Source organism: Rana temporaria, chromosome 8 (assembly GCF_905171775.1).
Source record: "Rana temporaria chromosome 8, aRanTem1.1, whole genome shotgun sequence".
Lineage (NCBI taxonomy): Eukaryota > Metazoa > Chordata > Amphibia > Anura > Ranidae > Rana > Rana temporaria.
The window spans coordinates 160,559,085-160,576,556 of NC_053496.1; the positions used below are offsets into that span (position 1 = coordinate 160,559,085).

The 17,472-nt window shown below is 41.8% G+C and overlaps 1 protein-coding gene across 1 annotated transcript in view; it reads left to right on the forward strand.

Annotated features, from left to right (window-relative positions):
- LOC120909291 (membrane-spanning 4-domains subfamily A member 8-like) overlaps window positions 1–17,472 on the forward strand; it is a 44,156-nt gene that overhangs the window by 19,991 nt on the left and 6,693 nt on the right. The window contains exons 3-6 of the mRNA XM_040321036.1: window positions 7,117–7,227; window positions 7,889–7,945; window positions 10,997–11,134; window positions 14,557–14,682. Of these exons, the coding sequence (XP_040176970.1) occupies window positions 7,117–7,227; window positions 7,889–7,945; window positions 10,997–11,134; window positions 14,557–14,682 (432 nt within the window). The remainder of the gene's footprint in view (window positions 1–7,116; window positions 7,228–7,888; window positions 7,946–10,996; window positions 11,135–14,556; window positions 14,683–17,472) is intronic.

The following is a 17,472-nucleotide window of genomic DNA, read 5'->3' on the forward strand; positions in this document are numbered from 1 at the left end:
TGGCGTCCTTCCAATCTCACAGCGTAGTGGAGGCCCTCAGTGGCGACGTCGGTGTATTACACCCCATCCCACTGCCTAGTATCGAATGCAATGTCTATCCCCGGTGGTTAAACTGGGGTATGATACTCAACATGCCTGCAATGTATTCCATAGTGGAGGGATGCAATCCAAATATTACTGACTGTCAGCTTTTCGGATGTCCCTATGACCACAAGTCACCTCTAGGTCTATACATACAGAATGTAGCAGTATAAATTCAGAAACACAGAGTAAATTGACTCTCACTATTTAAGCGCAAGAGCCACCCAATTAATAGTGTGTATAGTTATGAATAACATGTATACATATATAAAATATATATCATATAACACTCTAAAATCTACGAACACATCTCTAGACAATAAGTGTATATATAAAATATGAATAATATTCTAAAAATTGTATATTAAAGAGTTGCAGGTATTGTTATCTGTATTAAATATCAATGCATTATAAAAATATTAATAAGAATAAAAATATTTTTAAAAAAAATGTATTACATTTTTTAAAAACATTATATTAAAATGAATACTGGAAAAAGGTATTACACTGGACCATGAGCTGTAAATGACATGTGTATAGCTATAAGTTAGTAAAACAAATAAATGCTCTGGTTCAGATGAAGGTGGGTGTACTTCATCATCCCCATATGCATGCACCCATCAAAACCTATGATCATGACGGGTAGCCCAGTTGTTTGGCCCCCTTATATAAACATAACTCATGATCATCCTATATATGTAAATACACATGTCTCAGATATACTGCTCATAGTTTAAGCATTACTAATGAAGCAATTCACATCCAGTTCTATGTTCAGTCCCCTCGGAAAATGGCTTTTTAACAGGAAGATCCATTGAGTTTCGCGACAGGTCTCTCACCCTATTTGAGCCTCTCCACGAAGGGTGCACACTGTCAATACCGCAGAACTGAGCTAACGAGGGAGCTTGGTTATGTTTTTCTTTAAAGTGGACTGACACGCTATGATAATCGAAGCCTTTCTTGATATTCGCAAGGTGTTCAGCCACTCGTATCCGCAATAACCGCTTAGTTCTCCCTACATAAAGTAGCCCACAGGGGCACCAGATCAGATATACTACGTAAGAAGAGTTACATGTGATGAATTCTTTAATAGAAAAACTCTTCCCATCACTACTCATGACCTGTTGTTTACCCCTGTTACTTGTCTGTACAGTTCTACAGCAGATACATTTCCTACAGGAGTAAAATCCCTTAAAATCTATTCTGAGGGCCTGTTGGTCTGGGGGATCTAAAATCTTACAGACCACCTTATCACCGAAATTAGGAGCCCTCCTGTAGATGAATCGTGGTTGACTCGGAAGTATTTCGGCAAGGTGTCTGTCCTTCCCCAAAATGTGCCAATGATTTTTAAAAATGGCCTCTACCTCCCTATATTGGGCATGAAACCCAGACAGGAACCCGCATTGGTGTTGATTATTGTTTGGCTCTTCTACCTTCTTCTCTAAGCATTTTTCTCTAGGGATAACAGCAATGTCTTCAATCATAGTATTCAAAGCTGGCTCATCATATCCCTTCTGAACAAATTTATTCTTGAGTATTTGTGCTTGTGAGAGATAGTCAGTGACATCTGAGCAATTGCGTCGAACTCTTAAAAATTGTCCCTTAGGGATATTTTTAATCCATGCTGGATGGTGTCCACTATTAATGGACAAATAACTGTTCCGATCAGTGGATTTAAAATAAACTTTAGTCTTTAATTTATTTTCTTCTCTTTAAATAGTCACATCCAAGAAATTAACAGTGTTTCCACTGATCGTATATTCCAATTTAATATTATTGGAATTATTATTGAGTTCTCCCAGAAACTGGAGTGCTTCTTGTTGTGATCCTTCCCATATAAATAAAATATCGTCTATAAATCTCCGATAAAATAATAATTGGGGTCTCCGGTTATGAAAAACGTGCCTGTCCTCCCACTCAGCCATGAACAGGTTGGCGAGGCTGGGGGCAAACTTAGCCCCCATAGCCACGCCAACCTGCTGGGAAAAGAAAGAGCCATCGAACCAGAAGTAATTGTGGGACATGCAGAATTCTAATACATGTCCCATAAATCTCTTCTGAATGTGCGATAAATCATCCCTCCTGCTAAGAGCCCAGTTCAATGCCAGTGCGGCATCATCATGCTGAATAATAGTATAAAGCGACGCCACGTCGGCTGTCACCAAAAAGATGTCTATATCAGGCTTGATGCTCACTTTGTCCAGGGACTGTAGCAGGTCAGTGGTATCTTTCAGACATGCCTTGGTGGTCCGCACACTCAATTGAAGAAACCTATCGAGATATTCTCCCAGTCTGGCTGTAACTGATCCAATCCCGTTGACTATTGGACGAGCAGGTGGAATGGTTTCATTCTTATGGATCTTCGGCAAAGTGTAGATCACCGGTATCCTACACGCTGAAGGAGCTAAGTATTTTTTCTCTTTAAGACTTAAAGCTCCAATGTGATATCCCCAATCTACCAACGCATCAAGTTGTACCTTAAAAGGTTCGGTAGGATCTGATGGTAATTTTTTATATGTGGAGGTATCACTCAGCATATTGGATAATTGGGTACAGTAGAACTCCTTATCTAGGACTACCACCCCTCCCCCTTTGTCCGCTGGTCGGATCACAACATTCTTCTTGTCCTCCAAAGATTCAATGCTCTCTTTGATATAGCGGGGGTTAACCCCTTTCTTCAGAGGTAATTCCTCAATATCTTTGAGTACCAACTGTTTGAAGACCTCAATAAAATGATTATTGGAAATCTGGGGATTGAATAATGATTTATTCTTAAGTCCACTATCTACTTTCGTTGCCACAATGGTACTATTCATAGAAGACGTTACAGGATGGCTCAAGAAATATTTTTTTAAATTAAGAGTCCTGATGAATTTCTGTGTGTCCATGTACACATCGAATTTATTCATCGTTCTTCTAGGAGCACATTTTAAACCCGTATTGAGGACATTGAGCTCTTTCGGGCTCAGCGCTACCTTGCTCAGGTTAAATATTCCTATGCTTCCACTTCCCTCATTCGTTTTCTGGGATTGTTTCCTTCGGCCTGCCCTGCATCCCCGTCTTCTCTTTGATAAGTTTCTGGTCCTCTTTGCGAAAATTTCGGAGTGGCATGCTTGTCTCCTCCCTTGTTGTTCCTGGTCTGTGGATTCCTCTTCGGAGTCCCGCCTCTCCCTCCCCCGATGCCCTAAAAAAGGCTGTTGAGAGTAATAACCATTATGGTAATCCTCTACCAAGGGTTGGAATCTGTTACCCATATGTCCATATTCAGGTCCTGGATAATATCCTAGAGGGGGCGGGTGATGGGACCACTGTTGGTAATTCTGGTGTGGGGGATAGTCCCACTGATCCTTCCTCCCATAAAATTGTGGGGTCCGAGGGGACTGATATTGGTGACCATATTGTTGGCAATTTCCCCCCTGCCTTGAAGGTCCAGGTGATGCCTGCTGAGAGGCATAATGATCTTTTTTACCAATATTCGTACCAATTCCTCGAGCTTGATTAGATGAGCTCTGATCAAGCTTTGGTTTTTTATTATTGGTACTTTGTTTAATAGTATCCTTCTTGGGTATGACATCCAAGGTTCTTGATGATTGTTGTGAATCCACAATGGCTTCCTCATCCGTATTAACCAATTAACTATTTTTGATTTTATAATTTTTAAAGCAGCAGCTCTCGTATATTTATTAATTTATTCATTTATTTTATAAATATCACCATAGTTCACATTTATTCTCCAGCTACGCGCAGTGAGGGTGGCTCAAAATAGACGGCCCTTATCTCCACCCCTTTTTTTCATGGTCTATAGTATGATGGTCCTCCCATATTCTGTGGGGGTGTGTGAGGTCTAATGGGGTCATATCTGTTGTACATTAGGAGATTGTACTGGGGTGTTTCTGGTCCACTGTTAGATCGGTATTGAGGATGGGGTGTGTGGTTGGGCTCATTCCTATTATTTCTGTGTTACTCCTACCTCCTCACGCTGGTGTTCGAGGGTTAGGAGTCTGTGTGAAAGACGCTAGTTCTCTCTCCATAGAGGATTCCTTAGATATTATGTTCCCCTCTGTTATTTCTTCCTGCCATTTATAAACTATTCTTTGTTTGTATTTGTTAGCAATTAATAGTCTTAATTTGGTTTTCCTTCTAGAGATCATGAGTGCCAGGAGCTTTTGTTCACTGACATTAAAGAAATTATACCATTCCTCTTGAATCTCTGGATTGTCTAATCCATCATTGGGAGCTACATCCCACCGGAGTCTTTTGGGAGTAAAGCAACCTGTTTTTCTGAAGTGTGTTTTAATTTCTTTAAATTATACTCAACATTTTCATTTTGTTTATTTTGTGATGATCACAGACAGATCTGCCACATATAATTATTTTGTCCTGGTGCTCCAGGGCCTTCAAAAATGTAATAGGTACTCAGAAAACTAAATGTGTAATTTATGCCTTTAGAACGCCTGACGGTGTTACTTGGATGTTGGGCCTCTGTATGTGGCCAGGCTATGGAAAAGTCTCAAGCCTCGTACACACGCTCGGTTTACTTGGCAAGAACCAGCAAGAAAACTGCTGGCAGAGCTTTCTTGCCGAGTAAACCGAGCATGTACGAGGCTTTCAGGTTTCTCGTCTGGAAATCTGGCCAGAATCTCGACGAGAAAAATGGAGATCCTGCTCTCTATTTTCTCGTTGAGATTCTTGTCCTGTTTCCCGACAAGAAACCCGAGAGTGTGTATCTTTACCTGTCGCCGTAGAAACCCGTGCATGCTCAAAATGACTTTGATGCATGCGCGGTAGCTTCCACGGCATAGGTATGGTGAAGCAAGATGGCGGCAACGGCATTGAATATGACGAACGCATGCTCGTCGTACGCAATGACGTCACCGCGTTATTGCCTTTCAAGAGAACCGCGGTTCTTTTGAAAGGTCTGTGTATACACTCTGGCGGCAAAAGATTCTTGCCAAGAATCTCGTCAGAAAAAAAAAATATTTATTTTCCTGACGATATTCTTGCTTGTGTGTACGAGGCCTCACACATGTGGTATTGCCATACTCAGGAGGAGTAGCAGAATATATTTTGTGTACAGTAATTACAAGTTCATCTATGCTATTTGTGAGAAATAACTTGCTGATATGACAAATTAGTAGAAAAAAAAAAAGAAAAATCTTAGTTTTTAAAAAATTATCGTGAGCAGAAAATTGCAACTTCAAAAAATTCACTATGCCTCTTACTAAATACATTGGACTGTCATCTTTAAAAAAGGGGTCATTTGTGGGGTATCTGTACTGTCCCACCATTTCAGGGCCTCAAGAACTGAGATAGGCCGTCAGGATTGATTAATTTTCAGTGATAGTAGACTCTATAATGTTCAAAGAAACCTATTATCATAAACTTTTCAGGATTTTTTTTTACCAAAGATATGTATCGGAATACATTCTGGCCTAAATTTATGATAAAATTTGATTTTTTTGGATTTCTTTTAAAACAGAAAGTGGAAATATTTTTTTTCTTCAAAATTTCTGCTCTTTTTTCGCTTGTATCGCAAAAACAAAAAAAACAAAACAAAACAGTGGCGATTAAATACCACTAAAAGAAAGCTCTATTTGTGTGAACAAAATTATAAAAATTAAATTTGGGTAAAGTGTAGCATGGCTGAGTAAATGTCATTGAAAGTGCGAGAGCACTGAAAGCTAAAAATTGATCTGGGAAGGAAGAGGGTGAAAGAGGTGGTTAATAAGCCTGATTTATTGTGACACAATGGGGCAAGTCCACTCTGCTGATCATTAAACTAGTAAAGGAAATCGATTGGCCCCAACCTTTAACTTTTAGATCTTTGAACAATGTGTGGATGAGATCGAATGGGGATCTGCATTATATAGTAGTAGAGGGTGTAGAGGTGATATATAGAATATTAGGGCAACATTTTATCAGAAAATGTAGTCTAAAATGTAGTCTAAGAAAGTATTGAGCCATTTTGCAAGACATAGACATCAGAGGGAGGGAACCCCACAGTTCCTTGCACTGTTCCTAACTAAATACAATCTAAACTAAAATAGATCCCATACAATCCTAAATTAGACTTCCAGGGTTTGATTGAGTAGTAAAAGAATCCGCTAAAGACAGTGGCGGCTGGTGCTCAACATTTTGGGGGGGCGTGAACAAACTGAAAAAATCTGAAAAAAAAACATTGATGGGCACAGTGGGGCTGCAATTAAACACTGCCACTGTGCCCATTAAACTCTACCACTGTGCACCAAATGCCACTGTGCCCCAAATGCTGCCAGTGTGCCCCCTGCCCACGAGCGTTGTTGGATATCCTCTATGCTTCCCCTGGATGTCTTCTCCCATCTGTTCCTTCCGTCCTCTCCTATGATTGGACGCCTGTTCACAGCGCCTGTTGTTTCAGCCAATCAGGTAACGAGTAACAGACTCGAGCACCTAATTGGCGGAGAGGCAGTTCAGTGTTAGGAAAGCAAAATATTCAAATATTCATTTGCTTTTCTAACACAGCTGGGTGAACTGCGAGCACCAAGCATATCGCTCGCAGTTCACCTTTTTTGTCGCCTATTGGAGCCAATGGCTCTAATTAGGTGCTTCAAAAACTACCCCACCGCTGTAATTCAGGCGCCCGGTGCCAAAAAAGGGTGCGGCAGGATAGAGGGGGCAGCGCCTGTGCGCCCTTATGGACGCACTGCCACTGGCTAAAGATCAGCTTGTTACATTGCAAGGTCTGAGCAAATCTTTCTCTAGCAGAACTTACTATTTTCCAATCTGTAAGTTTTTATGTAAGTCTTTGCCATCATTTAAAAAAAAAAGATCTGCATGCACTATGATCACCTGCTCTCAGTTGGACATGGCTAGGTAGGCTTTATGGGCTCCTCATGGAATAGAGGTGGTTTACAACTGTATCTTCTGTTCATTGTCACATGCTACTGCATGAATATATATATTAATTAACCATTGTTACTTATTTTTTATGTATAAATTATAAAATTGTAAGTGTAGTCAGCATGGAAAATAACTGTCTCATTGTTATGATTTTAGATTATCCTGATCGTTGTTGGCATCATACACATTGGCATGGGTATTGGTCATTTGTACACAGCATCCTTAACTGCAAAGCTCAGTGGAATCTCATTCTGGGGAGCTATTTTTGTAAGTGAAAAAAATGCTTAGAATGTTTGCAATAAATGAACATTTGATGTTTTGTTTTTTTATTACCACTTCAGACTCCACCCACATAGAGGACACAAGACTTGCTCACGTTTTATGTTGCTTATAGCATCTCTACAATGGTTTCGCATCATTTTTGGTACACTATTGAATCATTTTAGTTTTTTTTTCCTCTATAGAGTTTTTTAATCTCGTTCCATTCAAATATATTCCATTTGATGTTTTTAACTTGCGAGGTGTCAATATAATACAGTATACTTTAAAACAATACATATCAGGTGCTTTCTCTGAGAAGCTACCATAAACATCAGGCATCATGCCATAGAAGCTGCCAAACACACCAAGCACCTCCCCTGAGGAGCATCTGATATCCAGCTATAAAAATGCACACCCTCATAGAATAGAGATGATTTTTGGGTGAAAAGCTATTTAAAGTAAACCCTTGTCATACATAATAACATAAATCTTAAAAAGTGAGCTGCTTTTTCTAACCATCTAAATATGCTGTCTGTCTCATAGCAAACAGCTCAGATCAGTATACTTGTGCAATAAGTTGAGCCACAATTCCATCCACATGCCAAAGCCTAAAACCACAGATCCACCATTTTTTCCATATAAAGTCCATGTTGCTTATATTTTGCAGAACATCATTGCAGGGTCTTTGTCAGTGGCAGCTGTGTCCAAGCCTTCCATGTGTCTGGTAAGTGATCCAATATAATAACTCCCTGTACAAAACTTTTTTTGAGTTTTGATTACTTATATTGTCACAGAGCATGCTAAAAAGTCAGCGCACGTAAAACTGAGTCTCCTCACCCGTCATTACCTGATTGTCTACTGTGAAGTGTATAAGTCTACTTTTACCCTGTTGTTTTTAATTACTGAAACTTCTATCTTTTAAACCGGGTTCAAACATTGGGTTACCCACAATTGGAATCGGGAGTAACTAAATAAATGTATTTTTCGGACGAAAACGAAATTACGAATCAAAATATTTCAGTGTGCACATGTCTAGTAAATGGTTTCTTTACGGAGTAACTCCACTTTGTCTCTCTGGTGGCTGGGCTGTGGGTGTGTTGAATCACCCTCTGGCCTCTTATATCTCCTTGATCATCCTAATATATTTCATGTATAAAAGTCTATTCCACCCCTATCTTGCTGTGGAATCTCAACCCCCCAAACCTCTGGCCACATGCAGTACTGCGTACAATAGCAGTGGCTGTGGAATGGATTATCTGAGTTTCCATTATTTCCTATGGGGAAACTCGCTTTGATATATGAGTGCTTTGGCTTACAAGCATTCTTCTGGAATGAATTATGCTCATAATCCAAGGTACCACTGTATATACCACAAACAGTAAATCTATAACTGCTTCCTGCTAGCCTGTATTTATATGGAACAAGAACATGAATTCGAACAATTTTGACCCGGATTCTTAAAGCACTTACGCCGACGTATATCTTTATATACGCCGCGTAAGTGCACAGATGCGCCGTCGTATCTATGCGCCTGATTCTTAATGCTAGATACACCTGAAATGTGGCTTCATCCGACCGACGTCAGTTTCCTACGCTGTCGGAGCCTGGGCGCATATTTACGCTGGCCGCAAGGGGCGCTTCCATTGATTTACGCGTCGAATATGTAAATGACCGAGATACGCCGATTCACAAACGTAATTTATTTCACCTATAGGAGGCGCATCCCACTGCAAAGGTTTGGACGACGAAACAGCCGTCGTATTTTACGTCGTTTATGTAAGTCGCACGTGAATGGGGTTGGGCGTAGGTTACGTTTAGGCATTGAGCCGTCGTATCTTAGGGAGTATATTCAATGTGATTCTGAGCATGTGCCATTCGTTCGGCCTTTCATTTACATGGGGTCACGCTTCATTTAAATGGATCACGCCCACTTCCTTCCTACTTTGAATTAGGCGGGCTTACGCCGACCAATTAACGCTACGCCGGCGCAACGTAGGGAGCAAGTGCTTTGTGAATACTGTTCTTGCCTCTCTATGTTACGTCGGCGTAGCGCATATGAGATGCGTACGCCCGCACAAATGTACGCCGCTCTACGTGAATCCAGGCCTTTGTTTTATTGCATATATATCGTTTTTATTTTATATATGTTTTTACATGGGGAAGGCTTGTTCTGATTATACATATATATATAGGGATGAAAAAGCAATCAGAAAAAAGTTCATTAAAGCCACACCTATGCCCAATCAAGTGAAAATAGGAAACGCATGAGAAAAGACCCAAGGGAGATGCAGGAACGTAAAACATCAAATACAAAACTCAGAGCGAGTAGAAGCTACCACTAAACCTGCATCAACATCGGGAAATTTCCAGCAGTTAACAAAGTTTCACAACAACAAACAAATTAATTAATTTAAACACCATTGTGTAAAAATTTGATATCAAATATAAAAACGATCATATATGCATTAAAACATAATTGTTAGAATTCATGTTCTTGTTCCATATGGCTAGCAGGAAGCAGTTATAGATTTACTGTAGATTGTATATAACTGTATCTAACTAACAAGATGCCTCCACTGGACCTGTAGATAAAACTTAAATCGACTCCATACAAAAACAAGAACCCAATACTTTTTTTAGTATTTTTTTCAGGACCACATCCTCCTCTTCTGTGGTCCTTCTTTGGCGCTCCTGGCCCCTCCCTTTTTTTAAGTGCCCCTACAGAAGGCAGCTTGCTATGGGGGCACCCAAGCCGAGCTGCAGCTCCCTGTGTCCAATCTGACATGGAGCTGCCATTCGGCCCCATTCCGCTCTCCCCTTATTGGCTAACTGACTTTGATTGACAACCACATGAGCCAATGGTGCTGCTGCTGTGTTTCATTCAATCAGGAGGGAGAGTACCAGATGGCCGAGGGACTCGTGGACATTGTTGGTGAGAGAGGGGGTTCCAGTAAGTATTAGAGGGTGCTGGGGATGTACTCAGCCCCCCTTATACCTGTACACACTCAAACCCCCTCACACCTGTAAGTATTTCAGCCCCCCCCCCACATACACACACAGCTCTGGCCCCTCTCTGTACACAAACAGCCCCCCCCTTCTCTTTTCTTCACAGCCCCTACTTGTAAAGGAGGTCTGCCCACCTTGCCCCAGCTCTTGTGTACACAAAGCTGACACATTTTGCTGAGACACAGAGGAGATGCAGCCAATCACAGTACATAATGAAGTACAAGCAGTACACGCATGATGGGTGCACATGCAGATAGTAGCCAGAGGTGGCAGTAATGAGCTTGATGTGTGAGCGCAATGACACAGAACAGCAGAAGCTGCTGAGTTTGTTTCTTTAGTGCACAGCATGGCTTCTCCTCACCCGCTCCTGCCTTCTCCTGGCTCTGCTGGGTGGCCAGACCCCTTGATGGTGGCCTTGAACATGATTGGAAAATTTAAGTGAAACTTTTCATTTTATTGTGTGAACATTCTCAAATCCTTTAATCAGCCTGACTATTTCTTAGTGTGTGCAGAGAAGTGCAATACTCTAGTCTAGAGCCAGGTTCCATACTATCTGATGAGCCTGATGTTACTGCTTCTAGAGTGCAGATCAGCACCAGCACTAGCTAGTAAAAATGATTTTGTGGTTCTTCCAAGACTACGTATTGCCTGTTTACACCTGATATTAAGACGTTATAATTAGAAATTGACAGTGTGTATTCTGCCTGAAAAAAAGTAAAGATAAGGTTAAGATGAGCTTTTAAGCAAAGTGTCTTCATGTTTTTTACAGATACAAGGCTCCCTGGGCTTGAGTATTATAATATCAATTTTCTCTGTTGTTGGAGTGATACTGCATATTGTGGACTATTTTGTTTATTATTATTGCGATGGATATTATTATGTCAACGATTACTGTAATGGTTTAATTGTAAGTATCTCATCTATCTATCTATCTATCTATCTATCTATCTATCTATCTATCTATCTATCTATCTATCTATCTATCTATCTATCGAAAATACTTTACTAAAAACTTGCAATGGTTTAATAGAATACTTCAAGTTTTACCAACCATAATACATTTTGGCATTAATATTAGAAAGGCATTGTCACAATTTTTATAAAGGCTCCTCAGACCAGATACCTAGTCCCTTAAACTACCCTAAGCTGAGCCACCCCCCCCCCTGCATGTACTTACCTCCTGCCTACCTCTGTCCAAGGGTCGGAGGATTGTAATCCAGCCACTTACATACAGTGGATTTCTGACTATAATTATTTTATGTCCAGTCTGTGATACACACACACCCCAAAGGAGGCAATCCAATCCAAATCCGCTCCATATATGCCTGTTAGCCTTGGTTTATTATCTCCAATGTAGAGCTCAACCCCGGAGGGGCTGCTGAGAATACACCGAGGTCTCCATTGTTAATACAGAGGTTGCCTCCCACAGACACCATTCCAATCACACCGACATTACTGGCTCAGTATAGGGGATGTTTTTTGGTATATTTTATTTGCAAAAACTTAAACAGGAGGGGATAAGTGTGGAGAATACTCCAAAATAATGTCCGAATCAACAGGAAGCACAAATCCTTACAGCTGCAAGCACACGTGAAAGATCCTGGTACATTGTGCATCAGACCTGGTTTTGGAACTGACTGTCATCCGGGTTCCACATGACACTCTTCAGTGATGGAGAAAAAATATCCTTCTCCAGACTAGAACTTCAGGATAGGGACCTCCGACAAAAATCCTTAATTAATGTTCTCCAGGCCATCACTAAACACCTACTAAGGGTCGGACTGAAATTTATTGTTTCACTAGTTATCTCTCAAGGGCAGCACCCCAAAGAGACCCGGAACCCTCTGTGTAGAGGAAATAACCCTCTGAAAAGGCCTCCTAAATAGTTATCACCTTCCTCAGTCACCTTCTAGGTGCCCCCTCCAAGGGATTGGCCAAAGTCTGATAAGAATTCATAACTGAGATATTGACCCTCCCTGTTCTATATTCTGGAAGCTCCCTCCAGAAACAGACAGAAGCATTCAAACACCCAGCCTATCAAACGCTGACCAGACCAAAAAAAAATGATCCTTGCTCCACTGACTACAGTGAAGCCAAAAACTAAATGTAGCCTATTAGAGGCAGGGAGATATACCAGGAAAATTATTATTATTATTATTATGTTTTTTTTTTTTTTTAGACTAGGCACATTAAAATGGAATTGTTCACCTGTATTGTTTGTTTACAGGTTAAACAATGCTTTTACATTTCGAGTCATCTCAAAAAGTGATATTTTAGTCATCAGAGGAGCAAGGTGGGTTCAGCCAGCTACTGGGTTCCTAAAGCTGAAGTTTAGCTGAAAAAATAAAAGATCCCTATATTTTAGTTACATCATATGCCTGAAGGATGTTCCACATTGTGAAAGCAGCTGGATTCTGGAGAAATCTTTACTGCCGGGATGTCCCGTCCTCTTCCTGACTCTGGACTTTCATTGCTGCAATGATTAACAGTTTTGGATCTTCAGGCAGAACAGATGGTCTGATGGGGACACATCCCCTCTGTCCTCCTCCTTTCTCCTCCCAAATTGGGAAATGTTATTTTACTAATCACACTTAGGTAGATTCAGTAAGAGTTAGGCCGACTTATCTGTAGATAAGCCGGCCTAACTCAGAATCTACGCCGACCTATGTTTAAGCGTATGCCCAAACAGAGATACGCTTAAACATATCTAAGATACGATGGCTTGCGCCGTCCTATCTTAGATTGCAATTTTTCAGATGGCTGCTAGGTGGCGCTTCCATTGCGGTCGGCGTAGATTATGTAAATGAGGGGATACGCCGATTCACGAACGTACGCCCGGCCGACGCAGTACTTTTACGCCGTTTGCGTAAGAGATAGGCCGCGTAAAGTTAAAGCTAGGCCCTAGTGGAATAGTAATGTTAAGTATGGCCGTCGTTCCTGCTGCGAAATTCGAAATGTTTACGTCGTTTGCGCAAGTCGTCTGCGAATCGGGATTTACGTCATTTACGTCCACGTCTAAATCAATAGGCCCGTACGGCCTACTTAGCCGCAATGCGCACTGGGAAATGTAGGCGCCCGGCGCATGCGCAGTAGCCAAAAAACTTCAAAAACGTGAGGTCAAGCCTCATTACCATTAAACACGCCCCCCTCCAACCCATTTGAATTAGGTGCCCTTACGCCCGTCACGTTTACACTACGCCGCCCTAAGTAAGGAGGCAAGTGCTTTGAGAATCATGTACTTGCCTCTCTTACTTAAGGCGGCGTAGTGTAAACACGCTAGGCTACGCCGCCGCAAATTAGCGCGCCCCTACCTGAATCTACCCAACTGTCTGTAACAACATAATCTGTGAATGATGGGGAGGATCCTGTGACTGATCAAACTCCAGGGCCTCTCTCCCACAACCCTGGCCATTGGTTGTGAGAATCTGTGTATGGGTGGCTTTTCAGAATCCACCTTTAATAATAAAGAAGGCTCCAGATACCAGCTCTCCCCTTTGTGAATAAGTATTGGGTTACAGAATATCGCTACTTAGTCACAAAAAAAGTAGATGCCACCCAGAAATAAATGTATATGCTTGCTGTCAGCCAACTCACAGGTAAAACTGATTCCGACAATAAAACGAGCTGAATGACCTTCCCTCAAGCTGTTAACCGCTATTTGCTTACATAGTGGGGATTTCCAGTGATGTCAGCTGTTCCTAAGTAAACTGTGGTTGCAAGCACCCACTGCTTCCTTAAGAACCAGTAATAGAATGGATTTTTTTTTTTTTGCTGTAACTGCTTAAAAAGTGGTGCTCTAGATGTACGGTTGGATAAATGGCTGCATATTTACTTTTACTGTCCAATATAGAAGCATTACAAATACCGCTTCTATACTTGAAGCTTGGTTCCTGCTGATCATAGAGCCAAATGGGCAAAAGTCAGGTAATCGCTACTGTTAACCATTGTAGCACCAGAGGTTCAGAGACAGGAAGAGGACAGCCACCCTTGCAGTGAAGATTACTCCAGGATACAGCTGCCAGCACAAGGGACATACTTCATTACGGGCAAATTATGTTACTAAAGCTGTAGGGATTTTTTTTTCTCTAAACTTCAGCTGTAAATTTCTTATGCACTCCTAAGAGGTTTCTGTGTCATGATTCACGACTGTTCTTCTGATCACTGGGGAGTTTTGAGTATTCCAGCTATTCCTTCTATTAGCTCTATAAAAATAAGTCCCCAAGCAAAAGAAGAGGCTGTCAGGATGTGTAACTCTGTGGGATCTACCAAACTCTGATATCTAAAATGTTGGGTGTACTCACTCTCTAATGTGTTTGTTTGCATGTACAGGTTGGAGGCCATGTTCTCCGTGGAATTTTCATTCTTACATATCTGCTGCAGTTTTCCGTTTCCGTTATTCTTTCTGTGTTTGCCTGTCGGGCCCAAGCGCACTCAAATTCAAGCTCTCCTTCTCAGGTAAGTGCCAGAAAAGTCATATCATTTTAGGTTGGCAGATCTTTAACAGAGTCATAGGGGGTCTGGTGCAAAAGTGCATTATAGTTCACTGCAGCACACAAAATGCCTTGTAATGTGCTGCAAAAATATGCAAGCAGACCTTTTTGTGCTTTGAGGTGTGTTGCAGCACAATCATTTTTAATAGGTTGCCTTACACTGTATTATGGTGTAAACTGGCCTTTAAAGTCTTCAGTTCAGTTCTTTTACACTGCTTGTAAATGTTAGAGGACACCACCATTTTTATGGTCTGCCTGCAGTTATAATTCATTTAGGAATATTACTGAAAATATAAATTCACACTGCTGAAAAAAAATTAAGGAACACTTTAAAAACACACAGGATCTCAATGAGGGGAAATCTCATGCTGGATATCTATACTGATATGAACTGGGAACAAAAGGATGGCACATTGTTTGATGAAAATGAAAATGATCAACCTAAAGTGGACTGAATTCAAAGACACCTCAAAAATCTAAGTAAAAAAATTATGCAGCAGGCTAGTCCATTTTGCTGAAATTTCATTGCAGCAACTCAAAATGGTACTCAGTAGTTTGTATGGCCTCCGCGTACTTGTATGCATGCCTAGAAATATCAAGGCATGCTCCTAATGGGACGACGGAAGGTGTTCTGGGGTATTTCCTCCCAGATCTGGACCAGGGCATCACTGAGCTCCTGAACAGACTAAAGTGCAACCTGGCAGTGCCGGATGGACCGAAAAATATTGTCCCAGAGGTCTTCTATCGGATTTAGGTCAGGCAAGCATAAGGACCATTCAATGGTATCAGTTTCTTCATCCTCCAGGAACTGGCTGCATACTCTCGCCACATGAGGCCGGGCATTGTCGTGCACCAAAAGGAACCCAGGACCTACTGCACCAGCGTAGGGTCTGACATAGGGACGGATCCGGGGGGGGGGGGGCGGGTCAAAAACTAGTGTGCAGGCTGTGCTGATGCCGATCTCCCATCAGGACAGGGCAGCAGCACCGAAACTGACAGGCTCTGTGAAGAGACACAGGCAGAGCCGCAGCTGCGGGGGATTTCCACCCCTCCTTCTCCTTGAGCCGACAATTCATCTGCCAATGCTTGCTCCTATTGGCTACATTCAGAGCCAATGGCTGGGAAACTAGAAACCGAGCATTATGGGACATGTAGTCTAGGATACCAGGATGATTCCCTGAGAGGACTGCAGCCCCCAGCATGCCAAGCAGGAGGAGGAAGAGAGGAGAAGCGAGACCATGAGGCTGTATGGCGGAGGGAGCCAGTGATTCCATTATTATCCTCCAAGGTAAGAACTTACCTCCCCTCCACCTGGCTTCTCCCACCCTGTCCTCCCCTCCATCTACCCTACAAATTGCCCGCAAATGTTTTGGCAGTGCCCCTCCCGAGATTAGACTTTGGATCCACCCCTGGTCTGACAATAGGTCCAATGATTTCATCCCGATACCTAATGGCAGCTAGGGTGCCATTGTCTAGCCTGTAGAGGTCTGTACATCCCTTCATGGATATGCCTCCCCAGACCATCACTGACCCACCACCAAACCGGTCATGCTGAACAATGTTACAGGCAGCAAAATGTTCTCTACGCCTTATCCAGACCCTTTTACATGTATCACGTGTGCTCAGGGTGAACCTGCTCTCATCTGTGAAAAGTGGCAGACCTGCCAATTCTGGTGTTCATTGGCAAATGCCAATTGAGCTCCACGGTGTCGAGCAGTGAGCACAGGGCCCACTTGAAGAAGTCGGGCCCTCAGGCCACCCACATGAAATCTGTTTCTGATTGTGTGGTCAGAGACATTCACACCAGTTGCCTGCTGGAGGATGGATTTTTAACCGATGGTCGTGCCTACAAACGATCATTTTTTTTGCTATCGCTTAGGTATCCATCGGTTAAATTTAAAACAAGATTGCTTTTTTTTAACCGATGGAAAAATAACCGATGGCGCTCACACACGATCGGTTTGGTCTGATGAAAATGGTCCATCAGACCGTTCTTATCGGTTTGACCGATCGTGTGTATGCGGCCTTAGTCTCCCTGACTCTCAAAGCTGTCCAGCTTTTCCCAGTCCCTGGGCATAGAATCCCTCTTACACAGACTGCAGTCCTCCACAGGGCAGACAGCTTTCCTGACAGGTGTCTGTCTTCAAACTACTCACACTCGAACTTCCACCTCCTACTGATTTTACCAGCCCATCGTTATACGGGCTGTGTGCACCTGGGCACACACTCTGCAGGCTATCCACAATACCCGGACACAGGGTTGGAGATCATGTCCCACCCAAGACTCTTAGGAATCCCCAAACTACAGAGTCCAATCCGGAAATAGAAAAATCTGGAGAAAGCTGCCAGAGCAGTTTTCTACATTTAAAATCTATCCTCTGTAACCTTACAGTCAGCAGAAATACAAACTCAGTTTTTTTTTTAACCCAATTTCCAAAAGACAGGGACTCTCACTATTAGAAATGATATAGGCTGTAATTTTACACAATGTAGAACCTATTGGACCAATGCATTTTGCATAAATCTATTGCTGCTACAGGATCCACAAGCTCTCTGGGTACAATGTATACAATAAAGAAAAACAATAAATACAATAAAAATCCTACATTACATATTTATCCATTGCATTTGTGATTGGGCTCACACATCTCCATAAATGTAGCTTTCAAAGTGGAGAAAGGGAAGAAGAAAAATATATAAAAAAATATTTAAAAATAATAATTAATTATAAAATAATTATAATTTAAGAGAAAAT